The sequence below is a fragment of the Leucoraja erinacea genome, chromosome 23 (genome assembly GCF_028641065.1).
Source record: "Leucoraja erinacea ecotype New England chromosome 23, Leri_hhj_1, whole genome shotgun sequence".
NCBI lineage: Eukaryota > Metazoa > Chordata > Chondrichthyes > Rajiformes > Rajidae > Leucoraja > Leucoraja erinaceus.
Window position 1 is genome coordinate 10,236,026 of NC_073399.1, and position 22,466 is coordinate 10,258,491.

The 22,466-nt window shown below is 43.5% G+C and overlaps 1 protein-coding gene across 1 annotated transcript in view; it reads right to left on the reverse strand.

The window, feature by feature from the left end:
• The window catches only part of rptor (regulatory associated protein of MTOR, complex 1), a 292,378-nt gene that overhangs the window by 106,902 nt on the left and 163,010 nt on the right, over nucleotides 1-22,466 (reverse strand). The window contains exons 13-17 of the mRNA XM_055653834.1: nucleotides 21,260-21,370; nucleotides 12,948-13,022; nucleotides 12,658-12,723; nucleotides 10,295-10,486; nucleotides 412-552 (exon numbers count right to left, since the gene is read on the reverse strand). Of these exons, the coding sequence (XP_055509809.1) occupies nucleotides 412-552; nucleotides 10,295-10,486; nucleotides 12,658-12,723; nucleotides 12,948-13,022; nucleotides 21,260-21,370 (585 nt within the window). The remainder of the gene's footprint in view (nucleotides 1-411; nucleotides 553-10,294; nucleotides 10,487-12,657; nucleotides 12,724-12,947; nucleotides 13,023-21,259; nucleotides 21,371-22,466) is intronic.

Below are 22,466 nucleotides of genomic sequence, written 5' to 3' on the forward strand. Positions count from 1 at the left end.
ACTCTGCATCTCACCGTCACAAAGATCTCATTTTTATAATAAAAAATAAGCAAACGCAAAAGGCATTTGTGCATTCCTGTTTGGATTTGTGGAATTATCGGGCACCATATAATTGTTAACTCTCTCTCTCTCTCCAATTGTGGGCATGCTACTGTTTCCAAACGGAAAGAACTACTTGCTACTGTGCATATTTGTTCTAGGCTCCTTTAAATTGTCCCAAATGGGGAAAACATTGCAAGCTGCCCTTATTATACTCTGGCAATGATAGGAAGCCTTTCGTGCAACTACCAATTGGTTAATGCTCTTAATATTCAAGTATTGTCCAAGTTTCTGAAATGGTCGACTGTGAAATATTTATCTATCCAATAACACAGAAATGGTGAGAAAAGTCAAAAGGCTTAAACCACCCACCTTCCGAACGACAGGACTTCCATCATTTATTAACTGGGCTAACATCATAGCTACGTTGTGATCAATTGTTGTGGAATGATCAGTTCTCTCTGCTGAATTACCTACGAATGTGCCCAAGGCAAACACAGCAGAACATCGCACCTGGAAAAAAAAGTTCACAAAAACTCTCAGAGAAAAAAAAAAAGATTTGCAATCTTGGGATCATATTTTAATGCCATGCGATTTTACAGTTTTTATTTTGCTAAAGTATCTTAACAATTTGTAACTATTCAAACATGCTGTAGGAAATATATCTAGAAATCCTCCAAGACCAAGTATCAAATGAAGTACATATACAGGATTGGACACTTGGACGCGTACATAGATCGGAAATGTTTATTGGGATATGGGCAAAATGTGGGTGAATAGGACTAACTTAGATCGGGCATCTTGGTCGGCATGGATGAGTTGGGCCGAAGGGCCTGTTGATTCTGACTCTATTCACCAAATTATGCCATTGTGAACAATATAATCACAATAGTTTAAAGAAGGTTTCAGCAACAATATTCAGTGTTGTGGCTGCAGTTAGGTTGAAACTTCAGAAACAGCATCATAGGGATGGTCACGGTGGCGCAGTGGAAGAGTTGCTGCCTTACAGCGAATGCAGCGGGGGAGACTCAGGTTCGATCCCGACTACAGAAGCTCTCTGTGCGGAGTTTGTACGTTCTCCCCGTAACTTGTTTTCTCTGAGATCTTCGGTTTCCTCCCATACTCCGAAGACCTATTGTCTATTGTTTGTAGGTTAATTGGCTTGGTAAATGTAAAAATAAATTGTCCTTAGTAGGTCTAGGATAGTGTTAATGTGCGGGGATCGCTGGTCGGCGTGGACCAGGTGGATCGAAGGGCCTGTTTCCGCGCTGTATCTCTAAACCAGACAAAACAAATCTAAAATTTAAAATGATGCAAAACCAAACGCAGTCAGTCAGCACCAGAAAATATGCCATCGATCCCAATTGGAGCATATTTTGCCACCCTTAGCTGGTGAGGTGTGCAGTACATAATTTGATTGATTGATACTGTATTGTCACATGTACTTGGTACAGTGAGATTCTTTGTTTGCAAAAGTCGCCACATAAAGATTGTCGAAAAAGTTACAGAGTAACATAGAAACATAGAAATTAGGTGCAGGAGTAGGCCATTCGGCACTTCGAGTCTGCACCGCCATTCAATATGATCATGGCTGATCATCCAACTCAGTATCCCGTACCTGCCTTCTCTCCATACCCTCTGATCCCCTTAGCCACAAGGGCCACATCTAACTCCCTCTTAAATATAGCCAATGAACTGGCCTCGACTACCCTCTGCGGCAGAGAGTTCCAGAGATTCACCACTCTCTGTGTGAAAAAAAGTTCTTCTCATCTTCGTTTTAAAGGATTTCCCCCTTATCCTTAAGCTGTGACCCCTTGTCCTGGACTTCCCCAACATCGGGAGCAATCTTCCTTCATCTAGCCTGTCCAACCCCTTAAGAATTTTGTAAGTTTCTATAAGATCCCCTCTCAATCTCCTAAATTCTAGAGAGTATAAACCAATTCTATCCAGTCTTTCTTCATAAGACAGTCCTGACATCCCAGGAATCAGTCTGGTGAACCTTCTCTGCACTCCCTCTATGGCAATAATGTCCTTCCTCAGATTTGGAGACCAAAACTGTACGCAATACTCCAGGTGTGGTCTCACCAAGACCCTGTACAACTGCAGTAGAACCTCCCTGCTGCTATACTCAAATTCTTTTGCTATGAAAGCTAACATACCATTCGCTTTCTTCACTGCCTGCTGCACCTGCATGCCTACTTTCAATGACTGGTGTACCATGACACCCAGGTCTCGCTGCATCTCCCCTTTTCCTAGTCGGCCACCATTTAGATAATAATCTGCTTTCCCGTTTTTGCCACCAAAATGGATAACCTCACATTTATCCACATTATACTGCATCTGCCAAACATTTGCCCACTCACCCAGCCTATCCAAGTCACTATTCAGTATAGTCCCTCTTCTTCAGCTAAGCTAACTTTTAGTGATGATGGCTGGGGACTAGGACACTGATAAAACTCCACAGTTCTTCTTCAAAATACTACCATGGCATTTTTCACAATGATATTTGGGCAGCAAAGTGGCGCAGCGGTAGATTTGCTGTGTTACAGCGTCAGAGACCCGGGTTCGAACCTGAGGAAGGGTGCTGTCTGTACAGAGTTTGTACGCTCTCCCTGTGACTGCGTGGGTTTTCTCCGGTTTCTGCAGTTTCCGCCCCACATTCCAAACACGTACAGGTTTGTTCCTTAATGGGCTTCGTTGAAAAATACTGTATCCTAGTGTGTCGGATAGTGCTAGTGTACGGGGAGATTGCTGGGCGAGGTGGACTTGGTGGGCCCAAGGGTCTGTTTTCGCGCTGTATCTATAAACTAAACTAATGTAAATTATGTTAGTATCTGGGGTGGCTGCCAGCACAGACTCAATGGGCTGAAGGGTGTTGAATCTGTGGAATCCTTTGCTACAGACGGCTGTGGAGGCAAAGTCAGTGGATATATTTAAGGCAGAAATAGATAGATGATTAGTACGGGTGTCAAAGGTTATGGGGAGAAGGCAGAGAATAGGGGTTAGGAGGGAGAGATAGGTCAACCATGATTAAATGACAGAGTAGACTTGATGGGCTGAATGGCCTAATTCTACTCCTATCACATGATTTCCTTGCTGTTTGTCTCCATGATTCTATGACATGGAAAATGGATTCAGAATCTTCCAAAAGACAATATTATCTCCCTAGGTACCGCGCTGCAGTGTCAAACTGAGAAGCAGGAATTGAAAGCTAGTAACTGAGTCACATCTGGCATTTCACATTCCAGTGGAAGATCAGATCTACGTGCCAGTTCATTGAATGCAAAAATGGAACGTAAGTTGTTGATTTGCAAAGCTTCACATTAATAAATTGTATGAACTTCAGCATTTTTTTGTTAGCTGAGTGAAAAATAATTAGCTTGCTTTGCTCGACTGCAGGCACGAGCCGTGACTCACTCGTGTCATGTACGTCAGATGTTTAGGGGGATCAAGAGCCACTGGAAAACCGAGCACATAATTTATCTGAATATTTCTCAAGTGCTGCCTTTTCATAAAACCACAAACCATGATCCCATAAATGACGCGTGAGGAAATACTCCAACCACCAAATCTCCTGACATTCATTGTTTAACTAACAATCTATTTTAACTAGCCATTGTGGAAACAAAGAACTGCAGATGCTGGTTTTATAAAAGAAGACACAGAGTGCTGAAGTAGTTAAGCGGATCAGGCAGCATCTCAGGAGAACATGGATACTGTAGGTGACGTTTCGGGTCGGGACCCTTCTGAAGCACCCCCGAAACGTCGCCTAACCATGTGCTCCTGAGATGCCGCCTGACCCGCCAAGCCACTCCAGCACTCTGTGTCTTCCCTTAACTATCCATTTATACTTATTATATTGTATATTACTTGTATTTTATTGTTTTAGATTGTATTTTACTATTGTATTATACTTATTATATTTATATTGCTGCTTGATGAGTCTTGGTGTGCAAAGAAGTTGTGCTATTTCTTCATATTATAACATAAATATTTTAAAAAAATCACGGCCTGAAATCCCGAGCTCACGAGGGGCTTCACAGACGTGCAAGGTTTTCCTTTCTTTGTCATTCCCCTGCCTTGGCATCTCAAGGGATGAAAGAAAAACAACCCTTCAGTCAGACGTCTATAGTTAATCAGTGGTGATCCTCATTAGACAGTGTACATGATCACATGGGATTGCTTTGGCTGTGATCCTATCAACAGATGACAATATTCAACAGACCCACAAACAGAACAAGCAATACGTCACAGGATAGCTGCCGCTGGTGGCAGCTGTAACCCACTGGAATAAAGGAGGAGTAAGTCTAAAAATAGAAAAAGGAAATCCAATTTGTATTATTATGCCATGCTAAACCGTTGCCATTTTAAAGACCTGCTACCACAGTTGCACACTTTTTAGCCTCGAAAAGCATCTCTGTTATTGTCAGCTGTCACTGATTTATACGTTATTTGGCGAGAAAAATGGCAGCGTTTAGGAAACATTTGGAGGGGTACATGGATGGGAAAGAATTAGATGGATATGGGCCAAACGCAGGCAGGTGGGATTAGTGTAGATGGGGCATGTTGGTCGCCGTGGGCGAGTTGGGCCTGGTTCCATGCTGTATGTTTTTTTTTTCTTTTTTGTGTTGTTCTTTTGTCCTGTTTTAGTTAATTTTTGGTTTATTAGGCTGTGTATGTGTGTGTGGGGGGGGGGGGGGGGGGAAACATGTTTTTGGTCTCTTCCTTCGGGTGGATGCGACTTCTCTTGTCATATCCCCCGTCTCCGCCTGCGCCGAGGCCTAATAGCGGAGCTGGGGCAGCATTCCAGCGGCAGTGGTGACCCGACCTCGGAGCGGGCAGCGGCGGCCCGACCTCGGAGGATCGACCGCGGGCCCGGTGGACTCGGCCGAGGGCCCAGTGGACGACATCGTCGGGAACTCGCAGGTCACAGGTTGGTGACCTGTTCTCCGAAGCTCCCGCGACAACAGCTGCGTCAACTGGACTGGAGGGTGGCAGCTTCGGCGGCTTCGACCACCCTGGGCCGCGGAGTTGAACCGGCCCGTTCGCGGAGCTTGGATTCAGCCGCGGGACTGACATTGCTTACCATCACCCGGCGGGGTCACAACATCCGAAGCCTGGATCGCCTCGGCGCAGAGGGAGAATAAGAAGGGAAGAGACAAAGACTTAAGACTTTTGCCTTCCATCACAGTGAGGAGGTGCCTGGTGAACTCACTGTGGTGGATGTTAATTTGTGTTTATTGGGTGTTTTTGTCATTTTTTACTATATGTAGGACTGCAAGGCAATGAAATTTCGTTCAGACCGCAAGGTCTGAATGACAATAAAGGCTACTTTGACTTTGTATGACTATAAAGTCTACCTAATACAATGTCAAAAATCCAGAAATCTCTCAGGATTTCAGCAGTTCTGGCATAATAGATGGTATAATGACTTGGATAGGTTGGATGAGTGGGCAGATGCATGGCAGATGCAGTATAATGTGGATAGATGTGAGGTTATCTGTAGATCAAACATCATTGCTGAATTGATCTGTGTCTGGTTTTGCTGCTGACCTGATCAATAATCCATGTCCGCCTTCCACCAGGTGGTAGTGTGGAAACCGGACATGGATTATGGATCAGGTCAGCAGCAAATCCAGACACGGATCAAATCAGCAATACTGTTTGATCTACTTTGGTGGCAAGAACAGGAAGGCAGATTATTATCTGAATGGTGTCAGATTAGGAAAAGGGGAGGTGCAATGAGACGTGTGTGTGCTTGTACATCAGTCACTGAAAGTAAGCAATCAGGTACAGCAGGCAGTGAAGCAAGTTAATGGCTGAATTTAGGAGCAAGGAGGTCCTACTGCAGTTGTACAAGGCCCTGGTGAGACCGCACCTGGAGTATTGTGTGCAATTTTGGTCTCCTAATTTGAGGAAGGATATTATCGCTATTGAGGGAGTGCAGGGTAGGTTCACCAGGTTAATTCCCGGGATGACGGGATTGACATAGGATGAAAGAATGGGTCGACTGTGCTTGAATTCACTGGAAATTAGGATGAGAGGGGATCTTATAGAAACATATAAAATTCTTAAAGGATTGGACAGGCTAGATGCAGGAAAAAATGTCCCCGATGTTGGGGGAGACCAGAACCACGGGTGACAGTTTAAGAATAAGGGGAAGGCCATTTAGGACTGAGATGAGGAAAAACTTCTTCACCCAGAGAGTTGTGAATCTGTGGAATTCCCTGCCACAGAAGGCAGTGGAGGCCAATTCACTGGATGTTTTCAAGAGAGAGTTAGTTTAGCTCTTAGGGCTAAAGCAAAATATGGGGAAAAAGCAGGAACAGGATACTGATTTTAGATGATCAGCCATGATCATATTAAATTGCTTACTCCTGCACCTATTTTTCTATGTTCTATGTTTCTATGAAGGTGATGTTTTGGGTTGAGACCCTTCTTCAGACTGGTTAGGGATAAGGGAAACGAGAGATATAGACAGTGATGTGGAGAGATAAAGAACGATGAATGAAAGATATGCAAAAAAGTAACGATGATAAAGGAGACAGGCCATTGTTAGCTGATGGTAGGGTGAAAATGAGAAGCTGGTGCGACTTGGGTGGGGGAGGGATAGAGAGAGAGGGAACGTAGGGTTATCTGAACTGAAGAAATCATTAATCATACCACTGGGCTGTAATTCCCCTCTGTGATTCCCCCTTCCCTCCAACTCTCCGTCATTTTCGCCTCCTCCAACGTGACCCCACCACTCGCCACGTCTTCCCATCTCCCCCCGTCTGCTTTCCACAAAGACCGCTCCCTCCGTAACTCCCTGGTCAATTCTTCCCTTCCCACCCACTTTCCCTTACCCGGGCACTTTCCCTTGCAACCGCAAGAGATGCTACACGTGTCGTTTTACCTCCCCCCTCGACTCCATTCAAGGACCCAAGCAGTCTTTCCAGGTGCGACAGAGGTTTACCTGCATCTCCTCCAACCTCATCTATTGCATCAGCTGCTCTAGATGTTATCTGATCTACATCGGTGAGACCAAGCGTAGGCTTGGTGATCGTTTCGCCGAACACCTCCGCTCGGTCCGCCTAACCAACCTGATCTCCCTGTGGCTCAGCACTTCAACTCCCCCTCCCATTCTGAATCCGACCTTTCTGTCCTGGGCCTCCTCCATCGCCAGAGTGAGCACCATCAGAAACTGGAGGAGCAGCACCCCATATTCTGCTTGGGCAGTCTGCATCCCGGTGGCCTGAACATTGACTTCTCCAATTTCCGGTAGCCCTTGCTGTCTCCTCCCCTTCTCAGCTCTCCCTTAGCCCTCTGGCTCCTCCTCTTTCTTTCTTCTTCCTGCCCCCACCCTGCATCAGTCTGAAGAAGGGTTTCTGCCCGAAACGTTGCCTATTTCCTTCGCTCCATAGATGCTGCCGCACCCGCTGAGTTTCTCCAGCAATTTTGTCTACCACTGGGCTGTAAGCTGCCCAGGCAAAATATGAGACGCAGTTCCTCCAATTTGCGTTTAGCCTCACTCTGCCAATGGAGGAGACCTCGGACAGAAAGGTCTGTGTAGGAATGGGAAGGAGAATTAAAGTGTCCAGCAACCGGGAGATCAGGTTGGTTTAGGCAGGCTGAGCGAAGGTGTTCCACAAAACGATCGCCCAGTCTGCGTATAGTCTCGCCGATGTATAAGAGTCTACATCTTGACAATGGATATAGTAGATGAGGTTGGAGCAGGTGCAAGTGAACCTCTGCCAAACATAAAAGGACTGTCGGGGTCCCTGGAAAGTCGAGAGAGGAGGTAGAGCAATAGGTGTTGCATCTTCTGCGGTTGCAGGGGAAGGTACCTGGGGAAGGGGTGATTTGGGTGGGAAGGGATGAGTTAACCAGGGAGTTGTGGAGGGAACGGTCTCTGTGGAAGGGGAAAGGGGTGGAGATGGGAAAAATGTGACTGGTGGTGGGATCCCGTTGGAGGTGGCGGAAATGTCGGAGGATTATGCGGTGTTTGCGACGGCTGATAGGGAGGAAGGTAAGGACTAGGGAGACTCTGTCTCTGTTGTAACTAGGGGGATGCGGAGCTGCGGGGTTTCCGAGGAGACACGAGTGAGGGCCTCGTCTATGATGGGAGAGGGAATTCCCTAAAGAATAGATTTAATACACTAACTATGTACTAACTCTCCAAATACGACAACAATGTACAACTAACTAAATACAAGAACCATGTACTAACTTTACACATACACCAACCAAGTACCAATTTTCCACTTCAGGTCCAATCTAATGCAAACTAAAGTTGATATTTTGTTCAAATAGTAATAACTAAAAAGTTAATCAGAACATTGAGCTTTGTTGAAGGTTTCATTTTTCAGGTCGGGGGGAGTTTCCCCCGCCACGGGTACCATGTAATCCCGTGCTACCTGCTCCATGGTCGGATAGTCAGCGACTAAACCGTCTCCCCCACCTGGTTTGCCAGGTGAGGAGGGGGCTGTGGACCTCCAACAGCACTAAAAACAAGACCTGTCAAAGGGCGGAAGAGCTCCTAGCGAGCCAACAGCCATCCACACTTCAGTAGAAGTTGCGATCACTGTCATTGTCCGTTGTTTTTTTCAACGACGATGATAATGATTTTGGCAACGACTTCAGTTTTCAATACCCTTCACTGTGTCTCTATATGAATAATTTTTACACAGAAATATTTTGTCATATAAGGCATATATGCGTTGATTCATTTTGAGCTTACTATGGAAACAGTGACACAAAGGTTAGCAACATTCAGCATAAGATGATCTCTCCCAGTATATTTACTATAACAAATAACTATTCAGTGGAACTTAAGTGGCAATTAATACAGTCATCAAAACAAGCCATTCATCCCACCATGTTCATGCTAATCTGTGGCACCCACCCACCACTCCAGCACTTCAATGATGAAGTGATTCAAATGCTCTACTTGATGCCTCTTAAAATGCAATCAGTGCCTCTGCTTCCACCACTCTCTCTGATAGTGTATTCAGATACTATCACACTCTGGGTGGAAAAGGTCACCTTCAAATCCCACCTAAAGCCCAAGCAGTGGAGCCGCAAAGCCTCAATAAATTCTGTGTGGAGCAAAATACACCCGCCCACTTTGTTTCAATGAGATCTGCATCAACTTTGTACAGAATTCTGATATAATACTGTTAGAAATGTCAATAAAATGGAAACTGGTAAAAGACGCACTTACAATGAGATACCTGTGTTGTTTAGTTATACAGCGTGAAAACAGGATCTTCAGCCCACTGCGTCCACGTTGACCAGTGATCACCCGTATATTAGTTCAATCCTACATATTAGAGACAATTTACAGAATCCAATTAACCTACAAACCTGAACGTTTTTGGATTGTGGGAGGAAGCTGAAGCACCCTGGGAATGGGGGGGACCTGATAGAGGTCTTTAAAATGATGAGAGGGATAGACAGAGTTCATGTGGACAAGCTTTTCCCTTTGAGAATAGGGAAGATTCAAAAACAAGAGGACATGACTTCAGAATTAAGGGACAGAAGTTTAGGGGTAATATGAGGGGGAACTTCTTTACGCAGAGAGTGGTGGCGGTGTGGAATGAGCTTCCAGTGGAAGTGGTGGAGGCAGGTTCATTGGTATCATTTAAAAATAAATTGGATAGGCATATGGATGAGAAGGGCATGGAGGGTTATGGTATGAGTGCAGGCAGGTGGGACTAAGGGAAAAAAAAAAATTTGTTCGGCATGGACTTGTAGGGCCGAGATGGCCTGTTTCCGTGCTGTAATTGTTATATGGTTATATGGAATACCCATGTGGTCACAGGGAGAATGTACAAACTCCGCGCAGTCAACACCCATAGTCAGGATCGAACCCGGGTCTCTGGCGCTGTTAGGTAGCAACTCTACCGTCACGCCACCGTGCCGCCCTCATTAGAGTCTCCCTCATTTTCTTCTGATTTTATCATTGTCATTGAATGCTCTGGAAGCAGCCACAGGTCATAAGGAATAGGAGTAGAATTATGCCGTTCGGCCCATCAAGTCTACTCTGCCATTCAATCACGGCTGATCTATCTTTCCCTCCTAACCCCAATCTCCTGCCTTCTCCCCATAACCTCTGACACCCGTACTAATCAAGAAACTATCTATCTCTGCCTTAAAAATATCCACAGACTTGGCCTCCACAGCCTTCTGTGGCACAGAATTCCACAGATTCAGCACCCCCTTTGACTAAAGAAATTTCTGCTCATCTCCTTCCTAAAGGTTTAGAGTCTTTTACCTCAGGTATTGAATCGGAGAGAAGACTGTACAATTTCTCATGTGCGATGTCTCTTACACCACACCAGCGAGCGGCGTCAAAGTTCTGCCAGATGCGACCCAAGCAAATGGCCACCCACTGGCGCAGTAAAGGGTGAGGATCATTCAACTGTTCCAGGCAGATGGCTATCAGATTACCCTGCAGGCAGGCCTCCTGCACAAACAAAAGAAAAATACATCTAATGAGGTAACATCTCTGTGTATTCCACAAGCTTTTACAATTCACCTCATTGTTACCTGGCATTCTGCTCATTTACGTTGAGGCAACGATACTCCGTGCATTGGTTTAAGATGGTCTTTGGCAATTTTAATTCTACAATGGAGAACTGTTTTAGTACTGACTATAGTCAATAGACAATAGGTGCAGGAGTAGGCCATTCGGCCCTTCGAGCCAGCACCACCATTCAATGTGATCATGGCTAATCATCCCCAATCAGTACCCCATTCCTGCCTTCTCCCCATATCCCCAGACTCCGCAATCCTTAAGAGCCCTATCTAGCTCTCTCTTGAAAGTATCCAGAGAACCGGCCTCCACCGGTTCTATTGTCTGACATTGTACTAAATTGTAGATTAGAACTTAAACCAATTTTAATTCTGTTGTAGAACAGACATTGAAAAAGTCCATCTTAAACCAATGTACGGGAGCTGGGATGTGAAGTATGACATTGGAGAAAGGATCTCGCAATTCTGTGCTGTTAACAGAAATCTGCTTGGGTTGGTTTGGTGTTGACATAAATCTACTTTGGATGGTTAATAAAAAATACATTTCATTTTATACCAGAAATCAATACTTTCATGTTTATCAAATCCTGTTTATCAAATGATCACACTTTATCAGCATCCTTCATATATGAAGCATTTGTGCATAAAATATACGGGTTAAAAACTAAACGAGTGATAAAACCGGTAACAGTATCAGTCCCATCACAGTTTAGGGCCAGATCAGAACTAAAGAGCGCAGAGTGCGGCTGGGAGCTGGCAGAGTCGGAGTTTCATTTCAATAATATGCTGCAGTGCTCAGAACAGTTCAAGGAAAGGGGTAGTTGTGAGGAATTGGTATGGTACAGTGAAATTCATTTTTGCATACAGTTCAGTACCAGTATCACTGTATATAAACACTTAGGCACATATTAGATAAGCATCTCAGATACAGTACAAGTGTGCAGCAGTAGTACACTGAGACAGTACAGACAGTCGCCAGTTTGGCGCCATTTTCAAATCCCCCAGTTGATGTAAGTGCAGGGATCTTGATCTGACCATGAAGGTCTGTTGTCCTGGTGGGTGTGGCAGAGTCTGCCTGGCTGGGTTTAAAAGCAATTTCCATTCTGGCAGCGAGTGATTGTTTTCCGCAAATATCTGATTCCCACTGGCAGGGTTCACCCCTGTACGAGCACGGGAATTACACATCAAAACTGAACATAAACCCTGGGTCAGTAACACTGCTTTTGTGCAAGAGGTACAAGTGGCCCTGCAGATGTTATGCACATTCCTAGTTGCCCCAGTTGGGGCCTAGAGGGTTCTTTGTGACTAAAGTTGCTACAAGCTGCATCTGCAATAGATGGCCAAAACCAGAACATTCATATGATGAAAGTATCCAAAGTACATTTGATGTAGATAAAATTCCAATGGATAAACATTTGGGGCAAAAGGAATGCAATAACTGCAGTAGTAGTTCTATTAGAAAGTAGCAAAGTTTGATACAAGTACTCCCTTGATATTCATAAGGAGTAGGATGTACTTGATCTGGAAATGCACAGAATGAAAGACGCTGAGTCCTCAAAATGCATCATGCTGCAGATGGGGTCAGGGCAATGGTGTCAACTAAAAGAAAATATTTTTAATGGATTATATCTGGGCAACTTTTATCTTCATTTTTTTTGGAAAAACGATCGAGAACGATCAAGAACTCATACAAAAACTATTGGGGGGGGGGGGGAGTGAGACCATACAAAAACCAAGAAGATAGACACAAAGTGCTGGAGGAACTCAGCGGGTCAGGCAGCATCTCTGGAGAAAAAGGTTGGGTGACGTTTCGGGTCTCAACCCGAAGCATCTGAAGAAGGGATCCCGACCCGAAAAAGCAGGGGAGGTACCATTGGTGGTCTTGCAAATATTTCTCTCTCAATTACATATATTAAAACAGATTACCTTTGCCTTAACTCTGAACTTGCTAGGCAGAAATGAACTGCCACTTTTCCGAACTATAACAATAACAAATCTCCACATATAATTCAATGGGCGCCAATAAGTTAAGGATATCGTGAGGTCAAGATGGCACAATGTAAATACAAGGCTTTTTTAAAATTAAATGTAGCTATCGCTTACCTGGCCCGTGTTATAGCTATTGACAATTACGGCTAAAATAAAAGCTGCCATTGTTCTGTGCTCAGCCTAAACAAAAACAAACTCAAATTAGCACTGCCACATAAATAAGCCATTATTTGCAACATAAAACATTTATAACAGTGGTTGTCAGGCAGATGACCATTTCCTGGCCGTGGTACGACACGGGTGACTTAAGTGAGAGGCATCATTTGCTTTAAAGTACCTGCCAGTTGTGCCTTGAAAGTTTTTTTTTAATGTAGGTGTCTGAATAAAGATAAAATGGAACTCACCGGCATGTACGGGTCTGCCAGAACAGAAAGGAAGTACTTGTGACCATTGTCTTTCACCAGATCAGCCTGGCAAGACTGAAAAATTAAAAGAAAACAGCACATCGTGTTATTAGGTAAAGACACCAAACAATTCTGGTGTAGATTTGCCTAATGTTACTATTACAAGATAATTGATCACGATTTCCCCTCTTCTGCAATAGGTGTACAACACGCAGACTCTTTATTTGTTTACTACCCAGGTGAAAGGTGAAGAATTAACGGACGTTCTTTTAGGAAGGAGATGAGGAGAAACTCCTTTAGTCAGAGGGTGGTAGGTCTGTGGAACTCTTTGCCACAGAAGGCTGCGGAGGCAGTCAATGGATATTTTTAACGGCAGAGATAGATTCTTGATTAGTACAGGTGTCAGAGGTTATGGGGAGAAGGCAGGAGAATGGGGTTAGGAGGGAGATAAAGGTCAGCCATGATTTAATGGCGGAGTAGACTTGATGGGCCAAATGGCCAAATTCTACTATCACTTATGAGTCCCAGGTTTGAGAGCTTACTTTGGAATCAGCCAATTTGTCAATTTCTCATGTCATAATCAACGACAACGTGTACAATACTCAAGAATCCTTCGTGTCCGTGAAATGATCTGCATAACTCACGGCCAAGATATAGAAAGTTGGAAGTACAATTGTGTTTCTTAGAAAGAATTTATAACATTGTATATCCACACAGTCTCTCCAGACTAATTTGATAATCAATCAACTATTTCATCAAAATTTAAAATCACTAACAGCGACTGAGCATTGAATTATAAGACGGTTCAAACCAACCAAATCGGCATTCTAAACAACTCAAATCATTTAAGAAAAAAACAAGAGACTGCAGAAGCTGGAATCTGGAACAAATCACTTAAATCGCTGTGGGTAATGTATCTGTTCAAATGCTTTTAAATGCTTTGATGGTATCTGCTGCCATCACCTCCTGTGGCAGCTTATTCCATATACCCATCACCTGCTGTGCAAAAAACTTGCCTGTTAAATCCTCTTTAAATATTTCCCCTCTCACCTTAAAATTTTGCCCTCTAGTGTTAGAATCTTCTGACTTTGGAAAAGGTCTGTAATTGCCTACTCAAAGCTTTTCATTGTTCTTCGGTACACGTGACAACAAACTAAACTCCTCAAACTCAAACCCTATCTACATGCCTCATATTTTTGTACACCTCTACTCTATAAAAGGACAACTATTCTCCATTGAGAACAATCCTAACTAATCCAATCTCTCCTTGTGACGAAAGCCCTCTATTCCAGGCAACCTCTTGTGGCCTCTTTCTGCAGTCTTTGAATCATTTCAGTGGGAGAGGGAGATAGATTTATAGCTAAGGAAGGAAGGTGCAAAAGGAGAGATGGGAATGCAGAGTTTGAGGTTGCAGTTAGATCAGCTGTGATCTTAGTAAGTGATAAAGCAGGCTTGAGGAGGCAAATGGCTACTCTGCTTCTCATCAGTATGTTTGCATGTTGGGAGTTGCAGCTTCACCAAGTGCAGCCAGCGCTGCTCCCACCATGTCCTCATGGAACCATGGGTAACTCTCAGGGAGGTGCAAATGGTGTAAATATTATAACGTCAAAGATCGGATAAGGTGGAATGTACATCTGTCAGCACTTTTCAGGGTAAAAATATAACAAAGTTAGATCTTAAAAAAAACATTGCCGTTAGCATCTGACCTGGCCACATTTCAAAGACTTGACCAAAGTTAGGAATAACATAATTTTAATGAAATGCAACATGTTAATTATTATAGGTGAACACATAAATACAGGAATTATTCATTAATGTAGGCAGCATCTATAGAAGGAGAAAAAGTTAATGTTTCAGATCAAGATCTTCATGAAATCTCAATGATCTCAACAGAAGCACTGTAGAAAGCATACTGTTCACTTCACAGCTTGATTTGGGACCTGCTCTTCCCAAGACTGCAAGAAATTGTAGAGATTAGTAGATGTAGCTCAGTCCATCACACAGACCAGACTTTCTACCACTGACTCCATCTACACTTTAGGCTGCCTTGAAAAAACAGCCAAGGTCATTACTAAAGACTTGTCCGATTCAGGTCATTCCTTCTTCTCTCTGCTTCTGTCTTGCAGAAGGTACAGAAGCTTGAAAGTGCGCACCACCCGACTCAGGAACCATTTCATCCCATCTATAATCAGGCTTCTGAACATGATGCCAAACTATCAGTATGAAGAAGGGTCTCGACCCAAAATGTTATCCATTCCTTTTCTCATGAGATGCTGCCTGTCCCGCTGAGTTACTCCAGCATTTTGTGTCTACCTTCGATTTAAACCAGCATCTGCAGTTCTTTCCTGCACATGATGCCAAGTTAAAATGATCTCATCTCCCTGTACATGATCTATATCATCACATCATCTGTATTGGCCTTAGTTAGCAGGACTAATGGAAAAGCAGATATTGACAATTTCAAATATGTTCCACCAATGATAACTCGTTCATTTTAAAGATTACAAAAAGTGCTGGAAACCATCCGGCCGACCTCAGATACTGATTTCCCCACCATCATAGGGATCCACAGGAGGTGCTTCTCAAAAAGGCGGCCAGCAGCAAAGACCATACCGCCGTGGACTCATTTCACTTCTACCATCGGTAAGAAGGTCTAAGAATTTGAAAACCGTGACCTCCAGGTTCATGAATAGCTTCTTCCCAACAACCATCAGGCTCTTGAACACTAATGAAACACTCACTCAATTCTGAATATGGACTGTCTTGTTGCACTGAGGACTCTGGGTTTTTTGTGTGCTAGTACTGCGGTTATTCATTTATTTAATTTTTTACCAAATGTTTATCTTCGAGTATTATCTTTACAGGCCTGGTATGCTGCTGCAAATGAGATTTTTATTATTCTGTTGTCAGTACATATGACAATGAAACACTCTTGACTCGATTAATCAGGTTTATTTCCTGGCATTCATAAATGGACTGGATAAGTTAAAACAACAAAATTACAAATGTTAATCCTTAAGTGCGGGTACGTTATGAAGCACCTGCTAAAGTCAAACTTCTTTAAAAATCTTCTAACAAAAATATAATATACCATTTAATCTCCACCATCTGAAGAATTTCCCCATAAAACACCAGTTTTGCTTGAATTTAAACTTCAAATACTGCTGGTCTGCACAACTCAACGTGAACTTTATAGGACTCGGGTTAGGCTGCATTTGGAGTATTGCGTGCAGTTCTGGTTGCCTCAGAACTTGTTTGCGGAAGGATGATGTGGAGGCTTCGGAGAGTAGGTTTACCAGATAGATGGCTGGAATGGAAGGTATGAACTACATGGAAAGGTTGGACAGACTTGAATTGTTTTCTCTGGTTGAGAGGAGACCTGCTTGATATTTATAAAATTATGAGAGGCATAGATAGGATAGACAGTCAGAACCTTTTTCCCAGGATGGAAAAATCAAAGACTAGAGGAAATAGCTGAAAGGTGAGAAGGGTAAAGTGTAAATGTGCGGGGCTAGTTTATTTTTACACTGAGATTGGTGAGTGACTGAAATGCTCTGCTAGGGATGGTGGTTGAAACAGATACGATAATAGCATTTACGAGACTTTTGCACAGGCATTTAAGGGAATGGACGGATATGATTCTGTTCTGCCAGTCAAGAGATGGCCTTGTTTGGCATTGACATTGTGGGCCGATGGGCTTGTTCCTGTGCACTACTGTTCTATGTTCTGTAAACTATCTAAAGGGAATTTCACAACCTTAGTGGTGCAAGATGTGACCATACCACTTCAATAGTATTCCTTCCATAAGGAGTTTTGTTTCTTAATTTAAAAATGGTTATTCAAATAGCTGGTTCTGATCAATATTGAAAAGGCTCAGATGCTTTATTGAGTCATAATGAAGATTAATCTATATTTTTTGATTGTTTTGAAATGTATTGACATTAACCTGGGCTCATTTTGTTAGCTAAGCAAAGAAGAATGCAAAGCAGAAGGATCAACTTGGCAAATAGTTTTAAATGGAAGATTAGACAATGATTGCATACAAAGCATTTCTTCTCTATGAAGTCACACGCAGACATGACGGTGGCTGGCATTTTCCAATCAGCATTTTGGACCAAATTGCATTAAAAGAATGCAAACCCTTAATGGAATCGGAAGTACACGTGGATCTATATTTGATTTTAAATGATGGTTACAGTCTAGCGTAATTTATTAACAAGTTAAAATGTTTATTTAATGAAAATTTGAATGTGATTCAATTTTCAAGTGCAGATGTATAAAAACGTACTTGTTGAAGTAAATTTTATGCGGTGCTGCTACTTGTTGTACTATTCTCCATTCGCATCAGTTATCAACCCATTCATCTCCCCCCTCCCCAAAAATTCAACAATCTGTGACATCTAGCTGAATATCTGCAATCTCTCTTTGTCGTGAGGCTAATGACATCGAGGATGGAAATGCCATTAATCCAATGTTAGATGTCTCAACTCATGAATTCTCTGCCTCAGAGGGCGGTGGAGGCAGGTTCTCTGGATGCTTTCAAGAGAGAGCTAGATAGTGCTCCTAAAAATAGCAGAGTCAGGGGATATGGGGAGAAGGGACGAACGGGGTACTGATTGGGGATGATCAGCCATGATCACATTGAATGGCGGTGCTGGCTCGAAGGGCCGAATAGCCTACTCCTGCACTTATTGTCTATTGTCTAAAGGTGAGACCATTCCAATTCTTGCAGGTGAACTCACCAAGAATGGCCTGGGTAAACAACATGGGAATTATTATTTCCCTTAAAATTTAGGGAATTCCAGAGATATTGCTGTAATCAGGTTGGAATGTCATCAAGCCATAGAGATGAAGAAGCAAAGAAACGTGATGGGTGACAGAAGGGAAATAAAAATGATGGCTGCCTTCACATCAAGAGTCAAGTAGGTATAAGATATAGACACAATGAATTGCAAATGCTGGTTTACACAAAAGGACAAAGTGGGGGCACGGTTGGACAGCGGTTGAGTTGCTGCCTTACAGCGCCAGAGGCCCGGGTTCGGTCCTGAATACGGGTGCGGTCTGTACAGAGTTTGTACTTTCTGTCTGTGACCTGCGAGGGGTTTTCTCTGGATACTCCGGTTTCCTCCCAAACTGCAAAGACGGACAGGTTTGTAGGTTAATTGGCTTCTGTAAGTTGTAACTTGACCCTCGTGCGTAGGTTGATCGCTAGTCGGCGTGGACTCAATGGACCGAAGCGCCTATTTCCCGGCTGTAAAGTAAAATCTAAAGTGCTGGAGGAACTCAACACCTCCGGAGAACATGGATAAGTGATGCTTCGAGTTGGGACCCTTCTTCAGGTATAAGATGATCACAGAGCACGTCTTCAATGACTTTGGCCCAGGTATGGAACCACAACTAAAATGCAGTAAAGCAGAGGGTTTTGAGAGCTCGGGATGAATCAGATGTGTAATTAGGTATATCTGAGACAGAACACAAACTTCAAAAGAAATCATAAATTAAGCTTGAGGTTTTTTGCAAAGATAAGCCATTAAAAGTACTCCTACGCTGCAGCATGCGCAAACATTCACTGCCAGTGTCTCAGCAAAAAGTTCAAAAAGAAGACAACTTCAAAGTAGTAAGCTAAGGAAACATGTCATTTCTTCACTGCCGTACAGTACAGATTAATTATGATCACGGAACTCGTACACTGCCGCTTCCGGCCCAAACCTGTCTTGAGAAAGTATTCAAAGAACTCATTTTGCTGCAAAAACTTAGTGTGGAAAAATATCCCAAGAATTGGATCTTCTTCAAAAGATTTGTTTACTTAGACCATTGAGGTTATTTGAAATCTTCCATAATGGAAATATTAGAAGATGTCTCTGTGTTTGGAATGCTGCTGCAACTCGTAAATCCGTCTTTCCATGATGGGGAATCCCACCCCAAAGCTACCATGACATTCACCTCGGCATCTCTCCATTCAAATCATTTATTTGTGTGAGCATTAAGATACACCTGGATTTTGCTGATCAATTCTTTCTGGCTAATACTGTAATAAAAAAAAAACACATCAATGCCTACTTCAGTGACCCATTTGTGTTTAAACCAATTACAATCCTGTAGAAGATCTTTGCCTTTCTCTTTGCCTGTCAGAGCAAATACATAGACTACACAGCACAGATAGGTCATTCAGCTTATCTAGCCTATGCAATATTCATCACTATTTGAGCCTCTTGTTTTATCCCACTCTCAGTTCTTTTTGTCCCTCAGATGCATTTGTAGCTTCTCCGTTCATTCTTTGCATTGCACTCTTCTCAGCCATCCTCCCCTTCATGGCCTTGGTATACCTCATGGCTTCATAAAGACAATGCAGCAGTTCTGAACTGTACCCACCGCCAGAATCCAGTACCACCAGCTTCTGGAGCAAATGTCTTGATTGAATTGATTGAAAGATACAGCATGGAAAGAGGCCCTTTAGTCCACGTTGACCATTGATCACCTGTTCACACTAGTTCTAATGTTATCCCACTTTCTCATCCACTCCCTACATGCTGGGTGCGATTTTACAGAGGCCAATTAACCTACAAAACTGCAGATCTTTGGACTATGGAGTGGAAACTGGAGCACCCAGAGAAAAAAATGCCTGTGGTCACAGGAAGAATGTACTAAATCCATATTGACACCACCCAAAGTCAGGATCGAACCTGGGTCTGTGGTGCCGTGAGACAGCAGCTCGACCAGCCTTGCAGCTGTGCCACCCTAATTTTCCTACAACCATCAGGTTTTTGGAACCAATCTGCACAACCCTAATCCTACCTGTAGCCTCTTGCACTGTTATAATGAGGCTTAACGGAAGCTTGAAGACCACAGCTCATCACCCCTCCGGGCATATTGTAAACTTCTGAACTCAAGATTAAAATCAATATTTCAATTATCCTTCTTTTCGTTTTAACTGCAGGTCAGACGCCTGCAGAATCAACTCAATGTTCCCTCCCCACCAGCATGACCTGACCTTGTGGACATTTCATAAAGTCATACATTTCACAGCTATTACATATGTTCCTTTTGGTGTTTCCGCTAACAGCTTGTATTATTCCAGCAGCCAGGTGGATGCGTCAACAGCTTTTCACTGCTACAAGGTTTTGAAAGGGTCTAAAGAGGGTAGAATGCCATCTGGGGGAGTCCAAGAGGTGGGGGGGGGGGGGGGGGGGGGGGGGGGGGGGGGCGATGGAGACTGGAGAAGGGGTCATCCTTCCCATAGAAAAAGGCACAGAGATGGAGGCGACGGAAGGAAACCTCTATGTCGTAGCGGGATGAAAGATCTCGACCCGAAACGTTACCTATTCCTTTTCTCCAGTGATGGAATTCTCTGCCTCAGAGTGCGGTGGAGGCCGGTTCACTGGATACGTTCAAGAGAGAGCTAGATAGGGCCCTTAAAGATAGCGGAGTCAGGGGATTATGGGGAGAAGGCAGGAACGGGGTACTGATTGGGGATGATCAGCCATGATCACATTGAATGGCGTTGCTGGCTCGAGGGGCCGAATGGCCTACTCCTGCACCTGTTGTCTATTGTCTATGCTGCCTGACCTGCTGAATTGCTCCAGCATTTTGTGTCTATTTTCACTGCAACAATCCTGGTTCTTCCTGATCAAATCCTACCCATCCCTCCCCCACTTCCGCTGCAGCTTAAAACTGCCTTACTCACGCGGAACTCAATGTCACAACCAGTGATGCATCAGAACTGTCCTTGTGAAGAGTGCAAAGAGAGGGAATACATTAGAAGACGGGTGGAAATTGACCACACATTTGCAAAAGGGGGGGGGGGGGGGGGGGGGGGGGGGGGTTTGTCCAGGACTAGATGGCAGGTGCCCTCGACCTGATGTAACACATTGGCACAGAGACTATCTGAGAAACACAGAAGCAAAGAGCACGGCTTTAAGGTCAACAACATCAGAAGAGGTGAAAAGATTCAGGCTGGTAACAGGGCAGTGAATCATAGAATGGTCACGACTCATGGATAAGAAAGCTAATGGCCAGCAGCTTCCACCTTCATTCCCTTCCTCCCAAATCCCACAGCTTATTCTATACATCTAATATTAAATGAAGGCAAAGTCATGTTGAGCCGCACTGTTGAGCTTCAAACTTGCATGCCTTGGAGGGCTCAGGATAGCATCCAAGACAGACAGTTACACAAACATATCACAGAACGCAATTTGTCCCGAAAAACCTTATTTTGCACAAATAAAATAGTTGCCAAGAAATCAAAACTAACTTCCCACATGAAATGTATTTTCACACATTGCCTCCGAAACACGCAACCATATATTACTCACACTATCCACAGCCAAGATCTTGGCCCAGATGAAGACGAGAAGCGGCCTCAACTCCCGGGCTGAACTCTGAAGTAGTTTCAAAACATATGGAAAAATACCAACGGATAATGCCTGTCAATGAAAAGCGCAAAAGGTCAATCTTGTTAACAATATTATAAAACAACATTTTATAAATTGGTTCCAATGTTTAGCGGGACAGGCAGCATCTCGGGAGACGAGGAATGGGTGACGTTTCGGGTCGAGACCTTTCTTCAGTCTGACGAAAGGTCTCGACCCAAAACGTCACCCATTCCTTCTCTTCAGAGATGCTGCCTGTCCCGCTGAGTTATTCCAGCATTGTGTCTATCTTCAGTTTAAACCAGCATCTGCAGTTCCTTCCTACACAATTGTCGGTTCCAATGTTTAGTTTGGTGTATTGTCACCTGTACTGAGGGACAGTGAAAAGCTTTTTGCTGCGTGCTATCCAGTCAGTGGAAAGACTATACATAATTACAATCAAGCCATCTACAGTGTGGCTACAAGATAAAGGAAATAACATTCACTGCAACATATAGTGCAGTAAAGTCCGATTAAAGATAGTCCGAGGGTCGCATATAAGGTATGCGGTAGGTCAGGACTGCTCCCTAGTTGGTGATAGAATGGTTCAGTTGACTGATAACAGCTGGGAAGAAATTGTCCCCGAATCTGGAGGTGTGCGTTTTCACACGTCTGTACCTCTTGACTGATGATAGGGGAGAAGAGGGAGTCCGGGGTGAGACTGGTCCTTCATTATGTTGGTGGCCATGCTGCATGTAGCATGAAGTGTTGATGGAGTCAATGGAAGGAAGGTTGGTTTGCGTGATGGTTATGTATCAACAAACTTGCTATGCTCTTCCATGAGTAAACTGCTAAATGCCTCAAAGTATATTTCAATAAGTTTTCCCTTTTACATTCATGTTGAGGTCCCTGGCAAGACTAACGTTTATTACCCGTCTCTAATTATCCTTTGAACTGAGTAGCTTCCTGGACTATTTCAGAGGATAATAATGCGTCAGTTCCAACGATGGGTGTGAAGTCACAAAGACCTGACAGAATTAGGACACCCTTCCATGAAAGATATAAATGACACAGATTGTTTTTCAACATTTCAACAGTTAGCATTATAGAGCAGTTTTTTATTTCAATTTTTTCGACCAATAACCACTATAACCAATAATCATACTCGAAT